The following is a 25,980-nucleotide window of genomic DNA, read 5'->3' on the forward strand; positions in this document are numbered from 1 at the left end:
ATTCTTTTCAAGGACAAGTTCAGCAGAAAACAACAAAGAACAAAAACAAAAAAAACTGTCATTTTGTGTCCACCCCTATACTTGTGGAAAGTTGGTTGAAGTTTCATAGTCCACAGAACAAATCTGGAGCTTCACAGCAAAGCAAAGTGTTTCCACTGACCTCACATTGTGTCACATGCAAACGTGTTTAACCAGTCTGCTAATTGAAGACGTTTCCCCTCTCATCCAAGAGAGGTGGATGAGAGGTGAGAAGTCTTCTAGAAGCTCAGACCAGAAGAGAAGTCCAGTGAAGCAGAGAGCAGAAGGATACAGCATGAACTGTGAACCCTCTCATTTACAAAGAGTCAAACATTGTTAACTCTTCTATAGTTTTTACAGTTCTTCTGGCAGTGGAAGTTATTTATTGACTATTTCCTTTCTTTATTGTCATTCATCAATGTCATTCATCAGGGGGATTTTTTTTTAATCACAGCTTCTAAGGGAAGTTTAGTGTTAAATTAATAATAATCTATACTTGCATCAATGCAATACATCTAAATGACTGAGGATAAACAGTCACAAGCAAATATTCAATTATCTAAATTAGAATAGAATATAAACACTGAGATAAGCAATAAAAAAGAACAAAATACATATAAGTGTCACAAAATTCATTTAAAAGTACATATGTACAGTTACATGTATACCCATGAAATGTCAGTCTAACATTTGCACTGATAAGACTTTGTTAAAGTGACAACAATTACATGATATTGATTAGAGTACAGCTCTCAACACAATAATGTCATCAATCCTGATCAGATTTGACTGGATCACCTTTACATTTGAGATGTGTTTGCTTGTTGGGGCTCTGGTCAGTCTGACATTAACAGAGCGGCACTCAGTAAATATACTTTCACTTGTACACTTGGTCTTTTCTGCCCTCTAGTGGATTTAGTGCAGGATTGTTAAAGCAAATAGTTCTGATTCTATTCTTATCTGTTTTATCAAAGGCAGCAGGTATGCTAACATAATGTAGGGCAGAAGCTGACACACCTCACCAGGGTAGGTCCAGGAGACTGACACCTGACTGCAGCACCTTAGACTGCTCCTTCCTCCTGTCTGTTTTCACCTATAGCACTCATGTCGTCATAGCATGAGTGATTAAACTTATTTATTTATCCAGGGTTGCCCACAGAGAGTAGTTGACTCTCTTTTTCATGGGCACTCTGAATATGACATGATATTTTACATTACAATATGTCACTTTTCCTTGACATTTAATGGCTAATTGTATGTGGCAACACATCTCAGGTAAGGCACTGTGTTTGCCAAACTTACAAGTGCAAAACCAAAATGTATCTATCGCCAGCTGCGTAGTGATTTGGGCCTCTAATAAGCCTTTAAATGATTTAATGAGTTTCTTCTACTGCACTGTGAGTGCTGTATATAATCATCATATCATTTTTGTGTTATTTGAGTCCAGAGTGATAACCAGGGGTGATTCTAGGATCAGACCTTTGCCGGTGCTCAGATGAGACGTGGGTGTGGCTCAGGGGTAGAGCCAATGTCTTCTTATCTGAAGGTCACTCGTTCGATTCCCCTGGTCTGCATTATCAAAGTGCCCTTGGGCAAGTTACAAGTTGAACCCCAAACTGCCCCTGATGCGCTGGTCTGCACCTTACACAGCACCCACCACGTTCAGTATATGAATTACAGTAAGTCGCTGGGGACAAAAAAGGGACACCATAAATGGAAATAAGAATGTCACATGTATTCAGCGCCTTGCAAAAGTGTTTAACCAGTCTGCTTAATCACTGATTTTATTGAATTAAAATACAATTGTATTTTTCTATACATGATATTTTAACTTTAAACAATACTTTTGATGAATTACTAGGGATTAATAAATCAGGCCATGTTTAGATTGTTATGAAGTCCACTCACGACATTGTGTCTGTGTGTCTCTGTGTGCACTGTAAGAGTTGTCAGTTTTGTTCACATACTCTTTACTGACCAATTTAGACCCGTTAATAACATTATTTCCTTTTAGACATTAATTATTCAATTATGATCTGAGAAAAATCTGAGAAACGCTGTTGTTGAACCACAAAGATAATGTTATTCTGCAAGAAAATACTGAATAAATGTACAGCTAAGACAGCCACATTGGACCGACAGTATCAAATTAAAAAAAAAAAAAGAATACATAAAAAGTAAAGCTCCAAACAAACCATAGGAGAATGAAGCTGTGTCGTCTCACCTTGCAAAATCTAAGCAGCTAGAAATTGACATGTAATCTGATGATGAATAGAGCAAACCGAGTATCTATCACATATATACATGCAAAAGGAGGTTTGGGAGAATGGTGAATACACCATTTGGTAATGTGAAATCATTACAGATTCCACTGCAATGAATGTGAGCAAAACAATATGTGAGTTGGCATTATAACGGTGGTGTCTTGAACACCTGTCCACTTTCTCACCTGGTGCTTGCTGAGTGTGTCTCTCTGTGGAGAGTGTGTTATCCCCTCTGCCTGTCTGTGCTGCTGGCCAGAAGGCAAACCTAATAACAAACAGTGTATTCATATTGTCAAAGGTAGGCAGGCGGGGGAGAATGTATATTAATCTACAACATCATTCTAAATTGAAGTTGAAATTAGGTTGTTGTGAGCAGTTCGGGTAACTAACAGGTAACGTTATCTTGACCTCACTCTCTTACCTGAATATGCAGTTTAGGTGAGAAAAGGTGTTTTAACAAAGCCAATATCTGCATGCAAATTCATTATTATTAATTCATTATAACTAGACAGTCATGAAATTTGGATTTCAGTTCTCCAACAGCTTCAGATAAAACTCGCAAAAAAAAAAAAAAGTCAGTTTTGAACCGTAGCTCTCTCCACAGTCTCTCTGAGGTACGAGCACAATATCTCGGGGGCGAGCTTTTTTGTGAATGCGTGCTTCCTTCACCATTCAGGCCACTTCAGATGGGGGCGGGACCAGGGGAAACAAATCTTGACGAGGAAAAAGACACTGGCTCCATGTCTATGGAGCTGGCTGACCCCAGCTACATGAACATAGGGAAATATGCATGTCTTGTACAAGAAAAACATGTTTCTGTGCATAGTGGCTGGTAAAAATGTTGAGTGGCTGGTAGATTTTAGAATTCACCAGCCACAGTGGCAGATGGACAAACATGTTACCATCCCTGGTAACGTTACAATTTTTGGCTACTCTAACGAGAATATAAATGTATTTGTGTTCCTTTGATCATGTTATTTTTGTAAAGATTTAAGTTATTTTTGTAGCAGTTAACGTTGAAAATACATGAATTTGCTTGCTGATTATCATTTTGATTGAATGATTAGAATAGTGTTCTTATTTGATGAATAAATCAGACATTACTACTTGGCACTTTTTTCTCCAAATACTTTCTTACTCTTAATCAAGTAATTATTTGGATGACTACTTTTTACTTCTATGTAAGTAACAATACTCTTACTTGATTACACCTACCACCTAGGAATAAACCCACTCCTCCTTAATTTCCGCTCAGAACTTGTGCTCACTATTGTTTTGCACATATTTTTTTGAATCTTTATACAATAGGAAGAGCAGGGTCACTTAGGATAAAGTGGACCAGAGGCCAGCAGCAGCAGGAATGAACAGGGAGGGTCTTTACAGCAGGTGAGGAGAAATTATAACCAAAGTCTTTAGAGCATCTCTGTTATAACTGGCTGAGAGAAAATATCGATAGCATAAAAGGGACTTTGAGGTTAAATTCTACAATTTCACTACTACTACTACTGTATTCCTAATTCTATTTCAAAATGTTGCTTCTTGCCATTATATTCAGTTATGTGACTTATTACCCTGTTACCTTGTCACTACCATTCCATTTTGGTGCTGATCATTTGAAACAGGAATGGCGTTTTTCAGAACTTTTCGTGTTCCGTGTTGTCATTCGGCACTTAATTATCTGGTTACTCACCCTGCAGATGCTTGAGGGTCATTCTGTGTCAACTCAACCAGAGTTTGGCAGCTTTAGATTTTGACAGTGTATAATTATAAAGACATGAAGTCGGTCCCCTGGTGCTGTGCTGTTTGTGGTTATGTGGTTCTTTAGCCACTAAGGAGAGGTGCAATTGAATGCGAGAGGATAATGAATCACCTCTGAACAATCTGTCCCCCTCACTTCTGAAATGATGGCTACGCCCTTGGTGACTAGCCTAAAGAGTGCTGAGTTGAAGGCAGTTAACCAGTAACTTTCTCAGTGGGACGTGTTTGCTGCTAATTTGAGTGTGATACATTGTCTAAAACAAGGTGCCTAACCAACCATATAGTCGTTGTGAACATGGTAGTCTGATGTGTCACAATGGGCTGTTAGTCATTTTTAGCTAATTTGCTAGCTGTCAGGAACTTTTGTCACGCAGTTAGCACGTTAGCTCCGATGGGAGGACTCGCTGGTGAGCAGCTAGCATAGCTTGCTAGCCATTGTAACAGTTAACTAGCATTAGTCCTGCTGCCTGTGGCTAAATGGTTTGAAATCATAAAGAGCGTAGATTAATGAGAGTAAGTCGCTGCCTAGTGTTAGGTATAAATACTTCACAATGCGCCACCATAGCAAGTGGCTCGTTGGTCTAGGGGTATGATTCTCGCTTTGGGTGCGAGAGGTCCCGGGTTCAAATCCCGGACGAGCCCTCTCTTTTCGCCAGGTAACTTTGGCATCTAAACTACAGAATGCAATCAATACAATTACACTTGTTCAGTGTGTAAAATCGCATTTTGTTGCAAAAGCTATGCTTACAGGAGAAGCTGCTCAACTGGTCAAAGGTAATACAAATGTGTTGTAATACTGGTCACTAGGGAACTTTGGCAGTACTACAGTCAGGGCTTTCAGTTTATGTTTTATTTTCCTTTATTGGAATGCAGTTACATATTTACATATTAACTTAACTAAAACTAAACCCTGTACCACACAGCTCTATGATGGTCACACACTTTTCGCAGATCAGAGATATTGTCTCAGTTAGGATAGTTTCCCATCTTAGACTCTATACAGTCCACAGTTTACCTTGAACAGAAGGTGTTACCCGTCTGCATACAGGATGGATAAAGGAAAGTAGTGCATGCACTGAAGTTCTCTGAGTCTTGAGCCTATTTCAGTTCCTCTCTATCGTCACCTGTGTCCGGGGAAACTTCTCACCTGACTTCTAGGAGCTAAAAAACATGCCCACAAATGAACACAGTCACATGTGCTCTGTCTAAATCACCTGCAGCCTGTGCTTACTCTGTGCACAATCTTGCGTCTACTTGAAGGTATTCTCACTTAATGCCTTTCTGTCTTCACTCAGTTGGGGTTTGTCTGAGCCTGCTGTTGTAACAGGATCTCTGCTCTCCTCCCTCCAGTCTGGATCAGGACAGCCACCGCTCTGCTTTACACAAGTCCAGGAGATAACTCGGTGAATGCCAGTCTCTTTTCCTTACTGTTGCAGCGAGCATATCATCGCCACAGGAGCTACACTATTTCCATTATTTCTATAAGCCCTCAGCGGCGCCATGCTCTGTCATTTGTAGAGCAGGTTCATACGGTGACGTGTGTGAGTTTTTATATTTATATTAATGCTGACATGAAAATCTCATTGCTCAGAGAGGAAGCCATAGATAAAGGTCCACGCCAGCGCTTTTTTGCTCGTGTCTTTACGGCATGTGTTATTGCAACTTTCGCGGTGGCGATTTTTCCTTTCATTTCGTGAGTTACTTAAGACAATGAACTGGTAGAAACTTGATGACAGAAACTGCAAACCCCATTACACACACCACAACATAACACATATATCCTGATAAGGCCAAGTCTGAATTGATGAGTGGTAATCAAAACCCTCTCTCAGATGTGAGTATTATGGAAGGTTTTGGAGGACACGTGAATTTTAGTAGATGCTCCTATGGTCCTTCAAGTACGAGATGAAAAAGAAATGAGGTACAGAAAAAAACATTTACACACACAGACCATTTCTGTAATCATTAACTCAGAGTCTCAGTATAACGGCAACACAAAATGGTATATGTACTCAAAGGTTTGAGATAGTTCTGAGTACTTTACCCATGCTTATTGAAACAGTTGTAATGCATTGTAGATCAATAATCATACTTTAATGTATGCATGAAACACTTTAAAACTAATTGATTCATCACTTAATTGCTTTAATCTTAAGAGATCTGTGTTATATCTGAAGGTTCCACCTGATGTACCTGTCTCACTGAATCTCAGCCAGTCACTTTCAAATTATCAGATCCACAAGAAATTACCACATTTTTCCAGCCTCTGAGCTTCACTTGTGTCCCAAGTCAGAGATTATTTTACACACTCAGTATATAGGACAAAGTCTACAGTTTAATTGTATGTGATAGTACGATAGCTTACAGATTTAAAGGCCTGTAACCCATTTTCTTTTTATTCTTTATTTCAAATGACAGTTTACAAGGATTGGCACTGAATTAGATAAGTTACTGTATTTAATACTTGCGGCGGCACTTTAGTTCTAAATGCCTTGGTTGCATTTGAAAGCGTTCATACAACATCACTTATAGCTGGAACCTCTGGAATCCTCTGGGGTTGAACAAGAACCATAAACATGAACTGCTCCAACCAGGGACAGGATGAATAGCATAATAAAGCTCTTTTGCCGGAAAATACATATTTATGAGCTAGAAATGATCCTTATGTCCGCATAACCTGGCATAGCTCACCATGTCATCTGAATTTACTGCACTTTGCTCAACCTTTGCCATCACACAAACATCCTCCTTCTCTCTGTTACTTAAAGCCTGATTTATCTCATCATACTAAACTGGCATATCTGTCAGCCAGTCGGACCTGATTGGTGTTGAAATTCCTAATGTGAATCAATTTATTTTCATGGTAAATAAGACGCATCAGATTTAGCCCACAGGGCCCCGAATCGAGTGTCACATATTATATCGATGATATTCAATCCAAATGTCAGAGTCACGGATACAGAAATAAAATATAGTCTCCGGTATGTAAAATGCGTTGTGGCCATGATCAGGAAACATACTTCTCTCCCCTGGCTCTGCTTCCTCCATCACCACGCCATCATCGCCCTCTTAACCGGTCTCTCATTTAAAGTAAGCAGCTGCCTGCTTAGCCGGCACCTTTCACTTTTCAAGCAGCACTTAATTTACTGCAGGACATTTTAAATCTCCTGCCTCTGTGGCTCTGAGTCGCTGACAAATGCCTGGTTGCAAATGTATCTCATTGACTGCTGACTCGGTTGTATTACAAGCTGGCTGATAGGGGCTGCCACAGTAATGTGGCCCTCAGGTTTATCCTCAGATGTTGGAGGAAGTGTATTAATTTAGTTTAGATGGGGCCTTATGAAAGTGTAGTGGCAGGCTGAGACGAGCCGATCTCCCTCCACTCTCTCTCAACCTCTGGGGATTGAAGCTATCTGCCGCGGAGCCAAAGCATATTCCACCATCAATGTGTCAGGGGGAAGCTATTAAAACCGCTTTACTTTTCCTAAGTATCATGAGAATAAGCACAAGATTTAGTGAAATCCCCCCCAGAGCACGGAAAATCTGGGGGATTTTCCCCCTGAAATGTTTCCTAATGGACTGCTCAGAAGTGTCAAAAACTCTTGTTGGACTTGAATGTAGTTTTTTTTTTGGATTACAGTGTATTTATTTGGAGCTGAAATGACAAAATTTTGAAGTATGAGTGCATCTGAACTTTCCACACAATCAGTTGGAAACCCATCCACCAGCTCGGTGGAAGAACTCCAGCATAACCTCAGTGTAGGAACAGAAAGTGTGTATTCTTACTGAGGATATTCTAAATTTAGTTTTACTGTGATGTGAAGCAAGGCACAAAACGAACTGATGCGGTGAACCAAACTGCATTTAGACCCGAGCAGTGGACCACATGTCCACGACCTTCATCAAGTCTGACTCAAGATGTTATCGGTCAGTTAGGGGAGTCTGGAAACTAGTTCTGTGTCAATAATTAATTTGCTTTTCCCACTCCTCTGCTCCCTGTTTGACGCTGGGTATTATAAGATGGGCAATGGCTCTAGTTAGTCAGAATACATCAGTGTACATCATCAAAATCTGGTAAATAGACCAACATTTGCATTTATTTTATACATTTTTCCCCATCTGACTCCTAGAATCAAAGTAAGGCGTGTAAGTAAAATGTAATGTTTGCAGAGTCATGGAGGAAGGAAGTCTATGAACGTGACTTAATCGTACATGAATTAAACTATAAAACGTCACCTGCCTCATTCACGTCAGACATATTTCCATCAGCAGTATTGGTTGTTTAACAGTGAAGACAACAATTCCCATGATCCCACACCCCTTAAATCTTCTGTTTTGATTGAGAGCGGGGCAGAAATGACATCCTGGTTAGTGTCAAACAGGGCATGTCCTTCAGCAGCTGTGAACTTGAGCCTTTTGTTTAGGTTTTTTTTATCAACAAAAGAAGATGATGTACATGTAATTCAGAATGCAATCTTCTCTAAGTGAGTTTTAACCAGTGGAGCTGCCACTGAACGTAACATGACGCAGTCAGACAATGCAGCGGCATCAGTGAACAATACAGCTGTCAAACACGTCAGCCACTCGGCGAAAAGAAAAGCCACCTCACGGGACAACAGATGTTTAATCAGCCCTGCCAATGATTATTCAATTAATCTATGGAGTAAATTAGCAGGAAACATCAGCATTATTTTCTCTTTCCTCTTGGAGCTGCTCTGATAGATTATTTTCTTGTCAGACGTTGGCACGCTCTCTCGGCCCCGGCCCGGCTCGCTGTGTCCTCTTTCATTTCCTTTTCACCCCCGGGTCTTTCTGTACCTGTCAATTTCTTTCTACAGTGTGACTCCTTAATCCACCTGAGTGCATGGAGGACAGTTTTGACATAAGAAGAAAAGATAGACTCCTAAGGAGGGGACCAGTATCTTTAGAGCCCAGGGGATAACCGGATTACGACAGCCATTTTGTGCTGCTGGCAGTTTTTCTTATTACCCATCTCTCCCCCCCCCTCACTTCATCTCTGTGGAGTTGAAACGCTGCCCTTTCTTAGAAGTCACACCAAACACTGACTGAGTACACAAAAACACATCCGTCTAAAGCAAATCAGTGGAAAGAATAGAAGTAAATCTCGACAGACGGGCGCCGGTAACAGATTTCTCCATTCTGCCCTTCAGATCCTCTCATGTTGTTGTTCTCAGACGGCATTTCATCTCTCTAAAAACATGGCTCCACTGCGGAAGTAATCATTGTCTCTGTGTGGCGGTGCTCGCCTCCTGCGCGCCAGGCCTGAGCCCACAGCACAGCAGATAACGGCACAGCCATGAGGAGACAGATCAACTGTCTGACCCCTGCTGCCAATCACTTTATCCCTCCGGGTCGTCAGCTCCGAGGAAACCCAGAGAAAAAAGAAAAACGAAAAAAAAACCCCGCTCTCTGAAAACGTCTTATCGCTTCCACCCCTGACGCCGCGTGCGCCGCTGGATCTTTTATGTCCATTTACTTTGCGGCGGAGGAGGCCCGCCGTACCGTTGATTGTGGGAGGTAAATGAAATAAAGGCCTCCTTCCCGCCAGTGCCCTGATATCTGAGTTTATCGCCGTCACCAAAACCTAATCCCAGAGCTCCAGCTAACCAGCACAGGTCTGTGTGGGGAGAAACACATCGTGCTTCTGTCATGGTAATAATCCTTTTTGCAGCAGCCATTTTGGGTGCCTTTGAGGTGGCCTGGAAGCCTCCACTTAAAAAAAAAAAAACGGTATTGAATTCCTCCTTGTAAAATGAGCTCCCTGAGTACATACTCCATGCAGTAATCCCATGTTGTTACACATTAGCGCCCACATCTACTTCTGAGTGGCGGCGTGCACATTCAGTTTGTAGCTGAGCTGCTGCTCAGGCCATTTTTTCCCGTCAATGTCATTTCAATAACAGACAGAGGTGGCAGAAGCATATTTCTGATCAGATAAGGTGGAGTAATTATGAAAACTGTAACAACCAGTGGAGTCACCCAGGGCTGGTGAATTATGGCCGAGATTAATATTGATTTCGTCAAAGATGGAGGAGGGAGAGGTGAGCCGCCTGCACGCATATCGATATATAAGAAATCTGCATGGCATCATCGCAGAGAATGTAAATTAGTGATTGTGTCAGTTTTTAAGGACGGTCTTGACAAAAAAAGTAGAAATCGGGAGTGATTTGGCAGCAAAGACGGAGGCAGGGTTCATGCAGGGTCGCGTCCCCGGTACTTTCGAGGAGACAGTTTTTAGCTGGATTCCATTAGTTTTTGACCCATTTTTCACTGAGACTCAGTATTTCTCCTACTGTTTGAGGCTTGTGGAGAGCGCTGTAACCAACATTTAGACCTTCATGTTGGGAAATACAGCAGTAACACTTATATTTTCAAAAACCTGAGCCAAACCACGCACTCCAAATAAGAAAAAAAATGATCACAGTTGAGGAAGGAAATATTATAAAGCCTTTATTTTAGTGACAGAATCATTTAAAGGACATTAATTCAGAACTCTAACATGTTTTGACCTTGGGCCGTACTCAGTCTGAGGTCCTTTTCCTCTGATGTCACTCTCTGTCATACAGCTGTGTTCCAGGTGTGTCCCTTAAACGCAACCGATCTGACAAATTGCTGTCATTGTACTGCTGCTGCATTTATCTGCAACTTGTAAAGATGATGGATGCTGAAAATCTGCAGGGACATTGGGCCAAATGCAAAAGTAAAACAAAAGATTTGGTATCCAGTTTGCCAACTTCCTGACTAAGACTACTGATTGATAGTGTTACAGGACTTGACTGTAAAAGGTGTAAATGATAAAATATCGACGCACATCTGGGACACATTCATTTAAGCCTGGAAGTGTAACACACTGGAAGTAATCAAACACTTATATGAGCTCGAAAGTGGTTAGATGCTAACGTTAGCTAATGTTGATCAAATGTGTTGTTTTACCTTGAAATATGACCTGATGCCCCTCCAGATCGTCCCAATCAATCATCTCTTCAGTTATTGATCAATAGGGAAGCGTTGGAATGATTGCACTGTATTGTACTTTAACACAATGCGTCTATGAATCCAGAAGGCTTCCCTGTGTCCCCTCCCCTGACCAAAGGCTCTGTTGTTTCCCCAGTAATTAAGAAAATGATCAAAATCATGATTATTGCCAAGTAGCTCTTTACATGCTTGGTATTTTGGTTAATAAAAATAAACACTGTAAGCTGAAAATATATAGAGGAAGTTTCAGTGCAAAAAGCATGAATAGAAAATAGAGACTCGATGATAAAATAAGAAAAAATGTAATCTGGTCGCTGATTGTGAGAGTTTAGTTTAAGGCTCTTTTTCTGAGCTTTTCCCTTGAAAGAATCGCTCTGTCTGAAAACAGCAAAAGAAATAAAAAAGAAGAAGAAAAGAATAAAAACCCTTAAAATGGAAAATCCAAATAATTAAAGACTTTTTCTTTAGGGGGTTGTGAGAGGTGTTTGGAGGCCACGGACTCATAACTTCAGTAATTGTGGCCACCTCCTCGGTCTAATGAGATGGTTAATATGCAGCAAATTCCTCCCAGATCTCCTGCAATCAGGTCATTATTGAGCAAATGAGCCGTGTGGGTCATTACAGGGCAGTGAGGAGCTGCAGTGCAATGTGATGTCCATATTTTGCTTCTGTAGCCCTCACCGACCACTCTCGGTTCTAAAGAAGTAAGTCAGTAAGTAAAGTTTTCTGCTGGTGTTGTAGCAGCAGATGTCTGTCCTCACCGCTTCCCTGCCTGCACTTGCCTCCGCAGGCATTTGGAGAGCCTGAGGGGGAGAGAAGGAGGGGAGTCCCTCAGAAATGTTGTACAGTCACTTTTTGTGAAGGGATTACAGTGCTCCCTCTCGTTCCCATTGGCTTGGCCCGCAGTGACAGTGTTGTGGTGATGAGTGGCTGACATGCCCAGCATCATCCTTAACAAGCTTCCAACTTGGTCCTCTGTGACTCCCATTCATGCGCCCGGGCTTTGCGCTTTATGCACTTTTTGCCGCTCCACTTTGTGCAAATGCTTCAGCCAATTCGCAGTTGCGCTTCCCAGTGTCTCCTCGCCAAAGAGGCAGAGAAAATACTTCTCTGCTGAATCCCTCTGTGGCGCCTCTCCACCACTTTTTTTTTTTTTTTTTTTTTTTTTTACGCACGGAGAGGAGCTATGCGCTTCTTGGAGACTTGATTTAAAGTGGGACCGGCGCGTGTTTTAATTGATGAATGTGTCACTTCATCAATTTTCTGACATGGCAAAACCTTTAGATCACATCAAGAGACCCATGAACGCGTTCATGGTGTGGTCCAGGGGCCAGAGGAGGAAAATGGCCCAGGAGAACCCAAAGATGCACAACTCAGAGATCAGCAAGAGGCTCGGCGCGGAGTGGAAGCTGCTCTCCGACTCCGAGAAACGTCCGTACATCGACGAGGCCAAGCGGCTGCGGGCTCAGCACATGAAGGAGCACCCGGACTACAAGTACAGACCCAGGCGCAAACCCAAGAGTCTCCTGAAGAGGGACCGCTTCGTTTTCCCGCTGCCGTCTTTACTCGGGGACGCCGCGGAGCACCTGAAGGGATTTTCCATGGACTCCTTTCTCGTCCCCGGGGATAAAGCCAGAGCTCTCCTCGCCCCCGCCTCCTCCTCCGCCTCGTCCTTCCCGCTGCTGGAGCCGGTGGCGCAGTTCAGCACCGGAGCTGTCCAGCGGATGGCGGAGCTGCCGCACACTCTGGCCGCCGGCGCGCTGCCCTTCAGCGCGCACGCGTTTGGATACCAGACTGCAGGGATCGGGGGTCTGGCGTGCCCCGGACAGCACACCCACACCCACCCGTCCCCCTCCAGCCCCGGGTACGTGGTGCCCTGTAACTGTAGCGCATGGTCCGCGGCCAGTTTACAGCCTCAGGTGGCCTATATTCTCTTCCCTGGAGGGATGGCCAAGAGCGGCATGGACTCGTACACCTCACCCAGCTCCAGCGTGTGACAGGCCGGATGCACTTCGGAGACGTGACGGGGAAAGTTTGCGCACAGGACCTCCCTGTATAACATCACAGCAGAGAGAGAGGACTGGGCTCATTCACATATCACACATATCACAGCAGAACTGAACACCAGGCCAGGGTATCTGATGCACAGATTGCCAAAAAGACAACAGAAGTCTCTGTATTACTCGTTATTCCGTGTGAATTCAGAGTAAAGATTTGGAACTTTAAAGATGTTAATTTGATACTCTTCTGACTTGACTTCTGAGATGAAGCAATCAAAACGGTTTAAAATAAAATGCACAAGGCCCATGCATAACTTTTCTGTCTAATTAAACAAGAGGCAAACAGACTTCTGTGTCCATGGTCCTGACAGATAAACATAAAACACAGCGGGCAGAGGAAGCCTGCAGGAGCCACTGGCAAGTTATTTATCCCCCCAAAAAAAAGGTATTAAAGGGGCAATATTTAGTTTTGGAGAAGTAATCCTAACTCACAATTTTAATATTCATGATATGACAGCAGTAATAATACAAACGCAGAATTTTTAAAAAAATGTATTCCATGACTAAGTAAACAAGCTGTTTTAGCCGGAACACTGTTTGAAGCGAGAAAGGTGGCAGGGTCCGCCACATATAAACAAAGAAAAACAGTAATTGTGTGGTCCTTTAAGGTCAGTTTGTTTATTCACTTATGGTAATGCAGATATAAAATCAGTCAATGCAGATCTTTCTTTCCTGATTAAAATGTCTTCCCCAAAACTACGTAGTGCACCTTTAAGTTTAATTTTGCACTTTTGATTCAGACATTTTTTACACATGGACAGTAACAGCAGTTTGTCCCCCAGTGGATCTGCTTCTGTATTACTAATATTTTTTTTTTTTTGGAAGTGGAAATAATAAATGTTTCCATAAAGCACTGTCTTATGATAGCAGCTGTTGTTGTTTTGTTTATTTTCTTACTTCAATTTGTCGTCTGTTGTTTTAAAAGGAACGGACAGCAGCTAAATCAGTTTGAGACAGTAAGTCAGCTGCTGTTCAGTGAACAATGTTGGTGTGAAGTTCATTCCTTTCTTTGATATTATAGCTTGTATTCAGGATGATCCATATTTAAATCTATTGATTATCAGTGTTTTAGGTATTCACTTTTTTTATTTCTTAAATCAAATGTCATTTCAAGTAATTGTAACTGGGGGAAGTTTGCTATCAGAGCATGTTCCTCACCACCTGAGCGCTCTTATTTAAACACGCTGAGTTCTAATCTCCTGATAAGGTGCACGGCAAAGACAAAAGAATAACAGTGAACAATTTAATGCAAAAAAAAAAAAAAAAACAGAGGTCCACTCTGCTGACAAACATGATTAAATTTCCTAGTCTCATCATCTCACTGACTACCGTATGAGTTGTGTTGTTTTTCCATGATGTGTGGCTGTGAGAGGGAGCGTGAGCGAGCGGGCTCATGATAACAGACGAACAGAAACTTCTCTCCTCCCTCGATGTTGACAGAGTGATAAGGTGAACGGTTGAATCACGGGCATCGTGCGAGTTGCTGTTTGTCTCAAAGTTAGCGAGCGGGAATGAGTCCTCTCAGGGAGTTTCGCTCTCTAGGTATGACATGATCACACTTAAACCAGGAAAGACTGGCCGCAGTGGATCTGGGTCTTTGCCAGGGGGCATCTTCATTAGATAGTGGAAAGGCAACGAATCAGGGATGTTGCAATCAACCATTTGAACATCGGGATGCTCCAGTTGGAGGGTTTTCACTTGACACCCTGGGCAGCCCAGGAGAGGAGGAAGTTCTTAGGATTTAGTGTCAGGTTTTCGATCCCTGTACTGTGAAAAGAGGTTTGACATTACGGGTCGTGCTTCTCATGATCGTTTCAAAGTAACACACTGAGGCCTGATATGAACTCTGCCGTCATAATAAGAATCTCACCTTGTTTTATGCATCCCCCTCTTTATCTCACTCTCTTTCTGTTGGTTCGCTACGTAATACGTGATTGGGCGTCACGCTCACTTCTGCCTCCTCTCTGTGTTTGTCTTTCTGCTGCGCTGCATCGTGTTCTAATTTGTCGAAGTGCTGGTGCAGCATTTTACTGCATCATTTACCCACTTGACTGTTGGCAGTTTCCTGAAAGCCCCCGTGAAGTCGATGATTCAGTTTCCCGTATTTACATTTAAACTGTTAATCGTCGTTTGGGTGCCAGGTGTGCCTATCGCCGCTGTGTCCACACCTTTCAACACAAAATAGCCCAACCCTTGCAGCTGTATCACCCACTGGGCGAAACCCAACCGTCTCCACCCAACGCGGCCATCACTACAAGGTGCCACTTCGCCCATTTTCATTCTCTCTGCCCACACACCTGCTGGCACCTTTACTTAAACTCACCTATATATACAGCTGTACTTTAAACGTTAGGCTCTTGATCCACTGCACACACACACACACACACACGCAGTGCCACTCAGGTACGTTTCCTAACTTCTGAAGGAGGTCAGACAACAATGGCGCCCTCAGTTCTGCAGAATGGTGGATTCGTTTTGGGTTTGATCGGCGCGGCGGCCCTCATCGCAGCTACGGCCATGAACAAATGGAGCGTGAAGGACAGGCAGGGGGACGTGGTGACGTCCATTTACACCTACAAGGGTCTGTGGCAGGACTGCGAGACGACGACGGCAGGGTTAACAGAGTGTCGCCCGCTCTATGGCCTCCTGGGCTTCTCAGGTAGGACAAAACTCTCATGTGTTTGAATGTGCAGAGCCTCCACAGTGGCTGACCGTTCACACATGAATTAGTTTTCGTTCACTGCTATTTTAATGTTTAAACTGTGTCACCTTCACTGTCATGGAATTAAGCGGCCTCACGAGTTTATCTTTTGAGGAAATAGTCTGGGCTCTCTCATATCTTCTGTTAGGAGACATTGTTAGATGTTTGCTGAGTTTTCTCCGGTCACAGGAACAATGAGGCAGCTGGGAGCAAAGGTTAAGAAAGTTGTAACTAAACTATACCAAGTTTAGGAGGAAGTTTTCTCGACAGAAGGTTCAGCCCTTCTCTCTCTGCATCTCTGTGACATATGTATAAGATATCGTGTAAAAGAAAAACGTCGATGAGAAGAGCATCCAGCTCCTTGTTGGTCTGAACTCTTGAAACCTACCAGGAGCATTTCAATTCTAAAAATGGACTTTAAAATCATCAAACAGCTTTCACTGACGTTTGGGATCAAATAAATGTGTTTTATCGCCATATAGTGAAGTTAAATGTCTGTTGTTGATTAAAACAATTTGAATATATATCTGCAAGGACCTTTACTCTTTAAGCTGTTGAAGGGATAAGAATGAAGCCGTAGGCAAAAGTGAAAAGGTTCCTCTGGATATAACTTCTTTTCTTTTTTTTAACAGATGCTGTTTTAAAGCAATTTCTACTCTCGGTTTCAGTCGTCCTGTTACAAACTGCTGTTCCAGTACCAAGCCTTCTCCTATCAGTATTTGCATTAGCACCAGTGCATTCTGGTTTAAAATAATGGACAGCTTGGCCGAGACTTAGTCAACACAGTTATCAGAAACAGAACAAACAACAAGCAAAGGGCAGGTTCCTACAGCACACCTACTGTGAGAGAACACAGGTCGCATTATGAGATCAAACTCATCTGTTGACGTCGTCTTTGGAGGATTAAGAAGAGTCGATTCTTGTTGATTAGACATAATGAACAAATCTGTCTTTTTTTCTTTAATTTAGAAATATCAGACTCAATGTTAAAATGTCTCTTGATGTGTATTTTATGTCCTGTAGGTTCCTTCCAGGCAGTGCGAGCCCTGATGATAGTGGGCGTGGTGCTGAGCGTCCTCGCGACGTTCATATCCGTCTTCTCCCTGACCTGCCTGACCATGAACAGCATGGCCGACAGCACCAAGGCCAAGATGAGCCTCACCGCCGGCATCATGTTCATCATCGCAGGTAGGGTTAGAAATAACATTAGGAAGTTCATTTGGGAGCTGGTGGAGCGGATCTTTTATCCACCCAACCCATCACCTTTCTACTTTTTTTTAAAGGGCAACTGCACATATTTTACATATTAAAGTGTGTTTACAGGTCTTGGGGAGCACTAATGTAAATGTGAAAATGGAGTAAAAAGGCTTCTGTGTCTCCAGAGGAAGTGGCTCAGTTTCACTGTGGGTAATGTAGGCTTTCGAAAAAAAAAGGAAGAAGGATGTGTGGAATGAAAACGTTGGTGTCTCTGGTTCTGCTGTTTCAGTATTGATCGAGTCCAACAGTGTTACATGAGTGTATAGTAAGACCAGCGGGCTGCTTTAGCCACAATGCAACTGATTGAAATCACTGGTTTATCAGTTTATCAGATGACATGCCACCTCTCCTGGATCTTTTTTTCACATGAGCAGTAGCACTCTAATCTAAAACTCTAAAACAAACGCACTTTAATGTGTAAAATTGGTGGAGTCACCCTTTAACCAAAGAAAAAAGTGGGGAAAAACAAACAAACAAAGAGTACCTGACACCCTGCAATAGATTTAAATCACTGAGTCCTTGTCTACGTCTCTCCATCCCTGTCTCTCAGGTGTGTGCGGCATTGCAGGAGCTTCTATCTACGCCAATCAGATCGTGGCCACTTTCAGGATGTCCTCTTACAACAACTACGGGGGAGGCATGGAAGGCATGGGAGGGATAGGAGGGATGGGTGGGATGGGTGGGATGGGTGGAGGAATGGGAGGAATCCCCAGGTAAGACACGGCGTTTGTGACTTTGCGTTTGTGTTTTCACGTTCCACGTGTCATTCGCACGCTGGACCTACACTGCGTCGAGACCTGCTGATCTTTTTGTCCCCCGCAGATACACTTTCGGCCCTGCGCTGTTCGTGGCCTGGATCGCAGGGGGCGTCCTCGTCATTGGAGGCATTCTGAAGTCACTGGCCTTCAGGGAAATGGTGAAGGATGAAAGGACGAGGTGAGTCGCCGCTCGTGTTAGTAGTGAAATGATCTCAATTACTGAGGTCCCATGTTTGCAAGTTATCTTATTGTATCTTCAGATTTGGGTTAGACTAAAGCCAATTAGTACAATTACTTGTACTCCATGTGTGTTTTTTTCAGTTACCCAGGGGTTGTTTACAAACCTCAGCCCCGCACCAAGAGCGACCAGGGTGATCACCATTCAGTGGGCGGCAAGAAGGAGCAGAACTATGTTTAACAGCTTCAATAATTTGGGTTTGCCAAGGCGTTTCACAATCAGCATGCTTTGTGCAATTTTTGTTTTTGTTTTTTCCAGTGGCCTTGTTTTCGCATCCAGTGCTATGTCTTTACTAACTGCCAATGGTGACAATAACGTCTCACATCTTAACAGCATACTAACAGGTGGAATAAGAAATATTTAGTTTTCATGTGAATGTCAGTGGTTACTAGATATTTGTAAATGCTCAGATGCTGTATGTAAGCGAAGTTTTTTTTTTTACCTGAGTTATTTTTTTAAATCATTTTATTTTTATGTTAATAAAACATTGATTTGTGAAATGTGTTTGTGGCAAGTGTTTTTGGTTTTTTTTGTTCAGTTACCCTTAAAGATGGTAAATGAAAACATACACATGCCTGATTACTGACATGTGGAACTCATGTTTGCATTTGATTATTTTACATATGAGTAAAGGTAATTCAAGGAAGAGATATTCATATATGAATTGACTGTGATTATTCCATACTAGCCATTTGCTTTGGAAAACTGCTTCAACATGCAAAGTAAATTTCCATGAAAGTTGGATGGAGGATGCGTCTGCCCAGAATGGAGCACAGTTACTCTTGATGTGGATCCAGATAAAAGGACAGATCCGGGAGTTTTCTCTTTAACATTGCTGTTTTTTCTATATTGTTAATTTCCCAGGGATTAATGCATTCATGTTGTTGAGTATTTTTTTGGCTGTATTTAGGTGGCTTGTATCTATAAATTGGTAGAATTACATGCACTTCCAAATAAAGATTTGGTTCTAGCAGATTTAAATGTTTTATTTGTTATTGGATTAGGCTTGATTGAATTAAAGGGTGTTGGCCCTTGGTGGAGGTTCTACCAAGTGCGATTTTAGTTCAGCCTTTAAATACAGTAGCGAAATCTTGAACCTTATGGGGGAAGAAAGTATTTTTTTTCCATTTTAAAAAGGAACACAGAGAAAACAGGGTCATAAAAAGCCTTTTCCTTACAAATATAGAAAATGAACTACTCGGCTCCCTGTTACAGCACTGAGCTGCAATGTTGTTTCACACCACTAGATGTAAGCAAATTCTTTCATTTTAAATCCGTCGGCAGACCAAAGCAGTTATCTCTACTCGAATACAACGATGAATGTTATGACATACTTCATTAGCATAAAAAAAACGTGAGCTATGGACAAAAAAAACCCATCAGAGACTTTGTTTATTGTTGCATATTTAAACAGTCACCTCACTTGCTCAAAAACAATCAATCATCCAAAATAAATCCAGTTCCTCTTCAAAGCAGAAGATGCAGAAAAACACAGAGTTACATCAGACCTCACATCCCAACACTGGTTTACTGTGAGGTCTTCACTAATATGTGCTTCAACAAAGACATCCGCATTTGAAGAGCAACTAGGAAAAATTCTCATCAATCACAATGTTGAGCGTTATATAAAAAAAAGGTTATACAAGATTATCAGACAGGGGAACAGAAACTCCCACAGGTGGACAACAACATGGTGTGCATCGTTTTCAAACTTAATGGACCCACTTTGAGCCACAATTGATCTGTTGGTCAGTATTTCGGATGTGCTGCCTGTCTGGGCTCTGTGATTGTGTCTTTTTTTACACTCTCACATAAGTCATTTGGTAATATCCAGACAAGAAATTCATGGGTTTCAGATACAAAAACAGTCATAAAGAGCAGTGATTTAACATCTATCAAGGCCGAGGTGTGGTCAAATCGGTAAACTACTGAAGAGTCAGTTCACCCAAACTATCAAACAAAAACATTTTTCTCACTTTCCCCTAGTAGGCTCTACCACGCAGATAGTTCCAGTTTAATGTGCTGATATTTCAGAAGATGTTTCTCCTCTGAGTACTGCTGTATGACGGTGAATGTATTTTTGTTTGTTTGTGGTGGCCAAAATATTGGAAAATCAGATTTACAGCTACAAATCTTTCCAGAGATAGTGTCTGTGTGTTTGGTGACTGATCTACATGAACCTGGACACAGTTCCTAGAAAGATAAGTTGCTGTTGAGTAATTTCAACATAATTCTTCAACCCTGCAAGGACCACAAACAGAACTGCACTGAAGTGATGGACACAGAAATGTTAGAGTGAGACATCTCAAACTTGGCACAAAAGACAAATATCTGCATAGCTAGATACGACCGGAGGGATTGTAATTTGGGTGAACAGACCTTTCAATTCAAGACTAAAACCAAACAAACAAAGAACTTGGGATTCTTGCATCTATATCCGGTCTAGTTTCTCACTCAGGAACTCCTCCACGCTGTCTGTGTTCCACTTGAGGATGCTGAGCTCTTCAGCGATGTTCCCGTTATCGTCCAAAAGCTTTAGAACAGGATCGGAGCCTCTAACGTACTGCAGTGTGGGAGGGGGTGAGTGGGAAAGAGAGAGACAGAGGAGGGGGCGTTAGGAAGGCAGGTTTGCCCTCGACACAAATGTAAAACATTCAGAGAAATGTTTGTGAGTCATCCGATCGACATCGTCCGATTTATCTTTTGATTTTTTTAAAAAATGTTTTCAACAGATACGGCTCAGTGCATCCAATTATGAAATTAAAGCAGTCATCATGCTGCTACATCAACACAATTCATCACTCCTACCTTGATCTGAAGACCCTTGAACATCTTTGGCTTTTCACTCCTGACAAAAGCTGAGGAGATAAAAACATTGGTGAGACAAATGTCAGGCCATGAGTCAGCCAATTAGTCCTTCTAGCACTGAGGTCTGTAATTAGTGACAACTGCAAAACCTCCTGAGAATGCGGCGTTAACGACGGCGGAGACAGTCGAGAAGACGGGATGGCTACAGCTGAAGTAAACAAACGACAGCCATATGGCACACTAGGGGCTCCAGGCGTCTGCCTCCGCACTGAGGCGAGCTGCAGCATCTCCATCAATGTAACCTGACACTGAATTAACCAAATGTTACACTGAGAAGACAGGGGAGGTCGACTCCCAAGACACACAGGGTAAAGCCAACTTTAAAAGCTTGTTTGAGAAAAACAAACAAAAAACAGCTGTCTCTCAGGCATTTCAGGCCACCTACTGCAAAAAAGTGATTTTAAAAGGATATATATGTCACACACACACACACCCCCATTGATTAACACGCAGAACAGCACAAAGCATAAGCTCAATGTCAGGCAACAGCTGTTACTGTGTTTAAAAAACAAGATAAGCAGGCATTGAATGATTATTGGCCCATACTCAGCATTTTTCTGAATAACGGAATTGTTTTTTTTCCTTCGGCTAACCGGTGATAAAATATATTAATTTAAAAAATGTGCTACTTTGGTTCTGATTCAACACTGATATCTGATTGGTTACATGTCATGGGTAGCTATTAACTTAAGTTACCAAATAAATCTAGTTGAGTGATGAGTGTAGTAATGGCCTCTGCAAATGTACATCAGTTCTAAATACCAGTTACCCATCTCCTTGACTACTCATAACCAGTATCTGAAAACACTATATCAGTCTATCGATGAAGATAATGGATATCAGAGGATGATCACAATAGAGAACTCACCTTGGACTTGAGGGAACCTCCCCAGTTTTCATCCACACACCTCGAGGATGGCCCCAGCATAGAGCTGTGCGCAGAGAAACACACACCCATCAATGACCGCACACAGACACAAAGAATGGGCAGCGTCCCTGCTGGTGGTAATTTGATTCGGGCAGACTGATTCATAAACGTGTCCAGGCAACTCCTTGGGGGTAATTAAACTGTGAGCCTGTGCATATGGAGCAGGGCTGATGGATGGTGGTTTATGCAGGGCTCACTTGTAATCAAACCTCCAGCGCCAATATACAATAAGTTAGAGGAAATTGGAGTGTCACAGCAGTATTTCAAGACCACGCTCTGCTTGCTTTTTCAGGAGAGGAGAGTGGTAAATGGCCTGGTTGGCTGGTTCACGCAGCAAATTAAATTATGCATGGAAAGCTAAGATCCGATCTTCTTCCTCTCTTCGCCTGTCTTTCTGTAAACAATCCAGCACGGCTGAAATTAAATTTCCGTGCTTTTCATTTTACCACACAGATCTGAGAAAAGTCACGACTCTGCTGAGAACAGGAGACTAGGAAGCAACTGACGGGCGCTCTAACTGGATCAGGGCATTTGAACGCATCAAAATGCTGCTAATTAGCCAATAAACCTGTCGATCAGGAGTTTCAAATCCGTAAAAGTGTGCCGTTGTCTTACTTTTAGGTACTCAAACATGCCCTGCAGGCAGATGCAGAGCTTGACTATGTTAACTGACTAATACATTCAAACAAAAATGGTGATATGAATAAATTATTTGGAGCTGGCAATAAAAGAAGCAGCCATAGACATAAAACTAAAGGTTAATAAGGAAAACATTTCCCAAAGAAATATGAGTAATCGCTACCTCTTTCACTGTGTGATATTTAGACCACAATCAAGACTTCAATGTCAAAAGACATTCATTTAAGGGATTTTCATTCTCTTAAATTGGGATTATTCTGGATCACTAGAACCAGTCCATGTATTTTTTCCGCAAGCCTCCAAACTTACAAAAAACATATTTTGGGTTGTGTTAAGAATAAAGGATAGGGCTGGTGATATTATATATTGTCTTATTGTCACAATGAAAACACCTAAACGAACAACATGCCACTCTGTATACCCACCCTCAGACAGGAGGAAATAGTGTATCTGTCTGTTTTCAGCCACAGCTCCATTACTTATCATAAAGAAGTCTTCCAGCGCAACATTGTGGCTCATCAACGTATTTTAATAATCAGTGGAGCTCTATGCCAGAAACTAATGTAATATATCAGACTTTGGCTACAACAGGCATGTTCTTATGAATAGTTCATTGTTGGTTTTTGAGAGATTTGTCAACTGTGAGAGAAAACGGAATACTGTCACATGTTTTCTCTGAGGCTTAAAAGTCCTGAAAGGCCTCTGGTGTTTTTGTCTTTAGCCGTTACTGTTGAGGCCTGAGCGACTCTCTGGATCTACAGAGACAAACTGCATGGTGGCACCCAGGGGAGCCGAGGTGCTGATATGCACGACGAAGCCCACATTTGAAAATGAGTAACCGAAATGCCCTCCGTGCTCAGTGAATCTTGCTAATCGACTAGGCTGCGCAATAAGCCATTTCTCAGAGGGTGTAATGGCATGGCACTGATGTCTATTGCAAGACTGAAAGAATTCTTAAGGCAGATAATTGTTGCCGTCTGTGGAGAAAATGTGCTTAGTGACACTGTCGTTTCTGCCGGTACCCTCTGAGTGCAGCTGGAGACAGCCGATTGCTCTTCTAAGTGACATTTTCACTCAAATCGTGAGGAGGTGGAGGAGTAATCTTTTCTCCAAGTGTCTGTCTGAAACAGAGTTATCATCAAGAGGTGTAATGAGGTGTGCACTACTCTTTTCCAAGGTGCTGTTGCTAGGATACCCCACACGCACTGGGGGCTTAGCTTAATCAAAGAAAAAATTACCTTGTTTTTCCACCATCATTTGACTCAGTGTTTATGCGTCACAGCTCAGCAGGGACTCCTTTTGAATTTTCTGTAATCACCGGAGCAATGAGTGCTCAGCAACACCTCGTCTGGTTACAGACAGATGTTCCCACAAAACTTGACACTTTGACCCCATGGGGAGTGGCAAGCTGAAGTTAAGGAGCCTCGTCTCTGAACATCAGAGAGACTGAGACAGACAGCTAGTGACAGAATGTGTGTGTGGCTGCATAGATCTGATGCACAGCTGCCAACAGTGCCAACAGACCCAGTGACAGGGGGGTTAAAACTGGGCTGTTTGTAGTAGCAGTTCAAATGCTGGGAGTTGTGATCCTGTCAATAAATGTGACACATGTTGACAAGGAGTTCCACCGAGGGCTACTGCTATCCACAGAGAGGGCCTGTCGTCACTGAAGCTTACTTAATGACTAGAGGCAGTAAAGATCAGCTCACAACCCCACAAATACTAATCCTTCTGTTATGGATCATCATGCGTCAAGTGTCAGTCTCAAATCTAAAGTCAGTTAATTTGATCACTTTACTGCATTCACTTTTTGTTCGCTATGTCTCTGGTTACACTTTCTGAGTCTCCTTTGATAAACACTTAATAACAAGCCTCTCGCTGTGACTGAAGCTAGACAGGCAATTACTTCCTGTTTGCCAGTTCCATGAGCTCTGCTGTTCCTTTTACCTTTCGCGCTTCCATCTGGGCCTCCTGCTGGCAGCAGTGCCGGCACTCGGGCTGGAGCTTGGTGAGGCTGAACTCTCCGAGCAGGTCACAGGAGCTGCACAGCAGGTTGCTGGAGAAGCCCAGCTCCCTGCACGCCTCAGACGACAGCTCGGCGCCGTACGCCGACAGCTGTAGAGGGGAAGGAGAAGATGACATAGATCCGGAGAGGAGCAAAATAAAAAGGCAGAGTTTTTATGAAGTGCATTCAACTCATATACAGAAGTGTGTGCATAAAAAAAGCATCACTACTGAAATTAGAAATACAGATTGCACAATAAACTCTTGAAATGAACACTGATAACAAACATTTGATTGAAAGAAGCACTCTGGACTATCTGATAAAAGTTTAGACCACTGTGGAACTGAGATATCAAGGACCAACTGCTGCTGCTGTAACAACATTGTCATACTTAATCTACAAAACGTGTTTTCAGTCGCAAATAACTGGCATCATCACTTGAGTGCGTCTGTAATTAGTAAGCACACAAATTAGACTCAATTACCTTTGACTGATTGCCCTGATGATTAATAATCTTAGCACAATTGTTGTGTTATAGATATAATATCGTCAAGTGGGAAAGTGGGTGTACGGGTGGGCCACTTAACAGGATATTTCAGCCTAAAGTGTGTTCAAACTTTTTTTTTTTACTTTGATCTTGATACGCAGACTTGTGAGGTTAATCAGATTAAACCCGATCTGTGTCGCTCTCAGGATTCAGGAAGTCAGTGATTAAGTCAGCCTATAAAAGTAATCCTTATTTGGAATGACTTCTGGTGCATTCTACCGTTTAACTCTCTCCATACAGTTGTCCAAACTTTAACTCCAGCTGCAAAGATAAAAGTAATATCTCTGACTCGCTATATGCGTGTATGACTAATTTTACAGAGCAGGAGGGAGGTTTTAAATGGGAGTAAGTACATTTACAATGCCGGAAGTCTTGGTCTGTCGTTGTTTCTCTCTTTGAAGACACACGGCTCGACATACGAATCGGTTTAAACACGCTAAAAATCACTTAACTAAGAAATAAACATTGAAGGGGCTCCACTTTCCCACCGGAGCTCACAGGGTTTGTGGATGAGCCACGTCATTTTGAGGCTCCGGGCTAAGCAGGATGCGTCTCACAAAACTGAACATGACGTTGGACAGGTGACAACTACGCCAACTGCGTATGCTAGTTATCAAGCACTTCCGAAAACGGCGACAATGGCTAACTTTCAGTGTTAATAAACTCACCGTTTGTAAAAGCGAGAGGAGCCAGAGGAGATACACCTCTCCCGACATTTTGGAGCTTGCTTTGTCAGCGACAACTACTCCGAGGACCCCAGCACTTACTTGAAGGCAGCCCGTCGCGCCTGATCATAACTGATTATTTATATTTTCAAATTAATTCAACGCTTGCTGAGACAGCGTCATTCATATTGGCTGTGTTAATAATCGAGCGAATATGTAAGGTATTAAGAATAACTGAATTCGATTATTTGTAGGACTTCGTGCTTCTTGAGTTTTGG

At 42.3% G+C, this 25,980-nt stretch overlaps 3 protein-coding genes, 1 long non-coding RNA gene and 1 other non-coding gene across 8 annotated transcripts; 3 read left to right on the top strand and 2 right to left on the bottom strand.

Moving 5' to 3' along the window:
- Positions 1-1,518: 1,518 nt before the first annotated feature.
- LOC119010599 lies at positions 1,519-4,487 on the bottom strand. The gene is made up of 3 exons (XR_005072017.1): positions 3,973-4,487; positions 2,468-2,547; positions 1,519-1,705 (listed from the first exon to the last, which is right to left on the bottom strand). It is a non-coding gene; the product is annotated as an uncharacterized LOC119010599 (long non-coding RNA).
- cldn18 (claudin 18) lies at positions 3,595-20,176 on the top strand. Of its 4 annotated transcripts, XM_037082839.1 has the most exons (7): positions 3,595-3,668; positions 5,336-5,443; positions 15,522-15,755; positions 16,821-16,985; positions 17,605-17,767; positions 17,877-17,990; positions 18,134-20,176. In XM_037082839.1, exons 3-7 carry the CDS (start codon positions 15,536-15,538, stop codon positions 18,228-18,230), a joined length of 759 nt encoding a protein of 252 aa, XP_036938734.1. In that variant the 5' UTR covers positions 3,595-3,668; positions 5,336-5,443; positions 15,522-15,535; the 3' UTR covers positions 18,231-20,176. The 4 variants fall into 4 exon arrangements, with proteins under 4 accessions (XP_036938734.1, XP_036938732.1, XP_036938733.1 ...); XM_037082837.1 differs by lacking the exons at positions 3,595-3,668; positions 5,336-5,443 and adding an exon at positions 8,018-9,713; XM_037082838.1 differs by lacking the exons at positions 3,595-3,668; positions 5,336-5,443 and adding an exon at positions 8,018-9,676.
- On the top strand, positions 4,611-4,682 carry trnap-ugg. The gene has a single exon. It is a non-coding gene; the product is annotated as a tRNA-Pro (tRNA).
- On the top strand, positions 10,192-13,055 carry LOC119010597 (transcription factor Sox-14). Its single transcript, XM_037082841.1, has one exon. The coding sequence runs from the start codon at positions 12,275-12,277 to the stop codon at positions 13,031-13,033; it is 759 nt and encodes a 252-aa protein (XP_036938736.1). The 5' UTR covers positions 10,192-12,274; the 3' UTR covers positions 13,034-13,055.
- On the bottom strand, positions 19,426-25,858 carry selenof (selenoprotein F). Its single transcript, XM_037082842.1, has 5 exons — positions 25,706-25,858; positions 24,433-24,600; positions 21,787-21,850; positions 20,859-20,908; positions 19,426-20,613 (listed from the first exon to the last, which is right to left on the bottom strand). Exons 1-5 carry the CDS (start codon positions 25,751-25,753, stop codon positions 20,482-20,484), a joined length of 462 nt encoding a protein of 153 aa, XP_036938737.1. The 5' UTR covers positions 25,754-25,858; the 3' UTR covers positions 19,426-20,481.
- Positions 25,859-25,980: the final 122 nt, after the last annotated feature.

The sequence above is a fragment of the Acanthopagrus latus genome, chromosome 21 (genome assembly GCF_904848185.1).
Source record: "Acanthopagrus latus isolate v.2019 chromosome 21, fAcaLat1.1, whole genome shotgun sequence".
In the NCBI taxonomy this organism is placed as follows: domain Eukaryota; kingdom Metazoa; phylum Chordata; class Actinopteri; order Spariformes; family Sparidae; genus Acanthopagrus; species Acanthopagrus latus.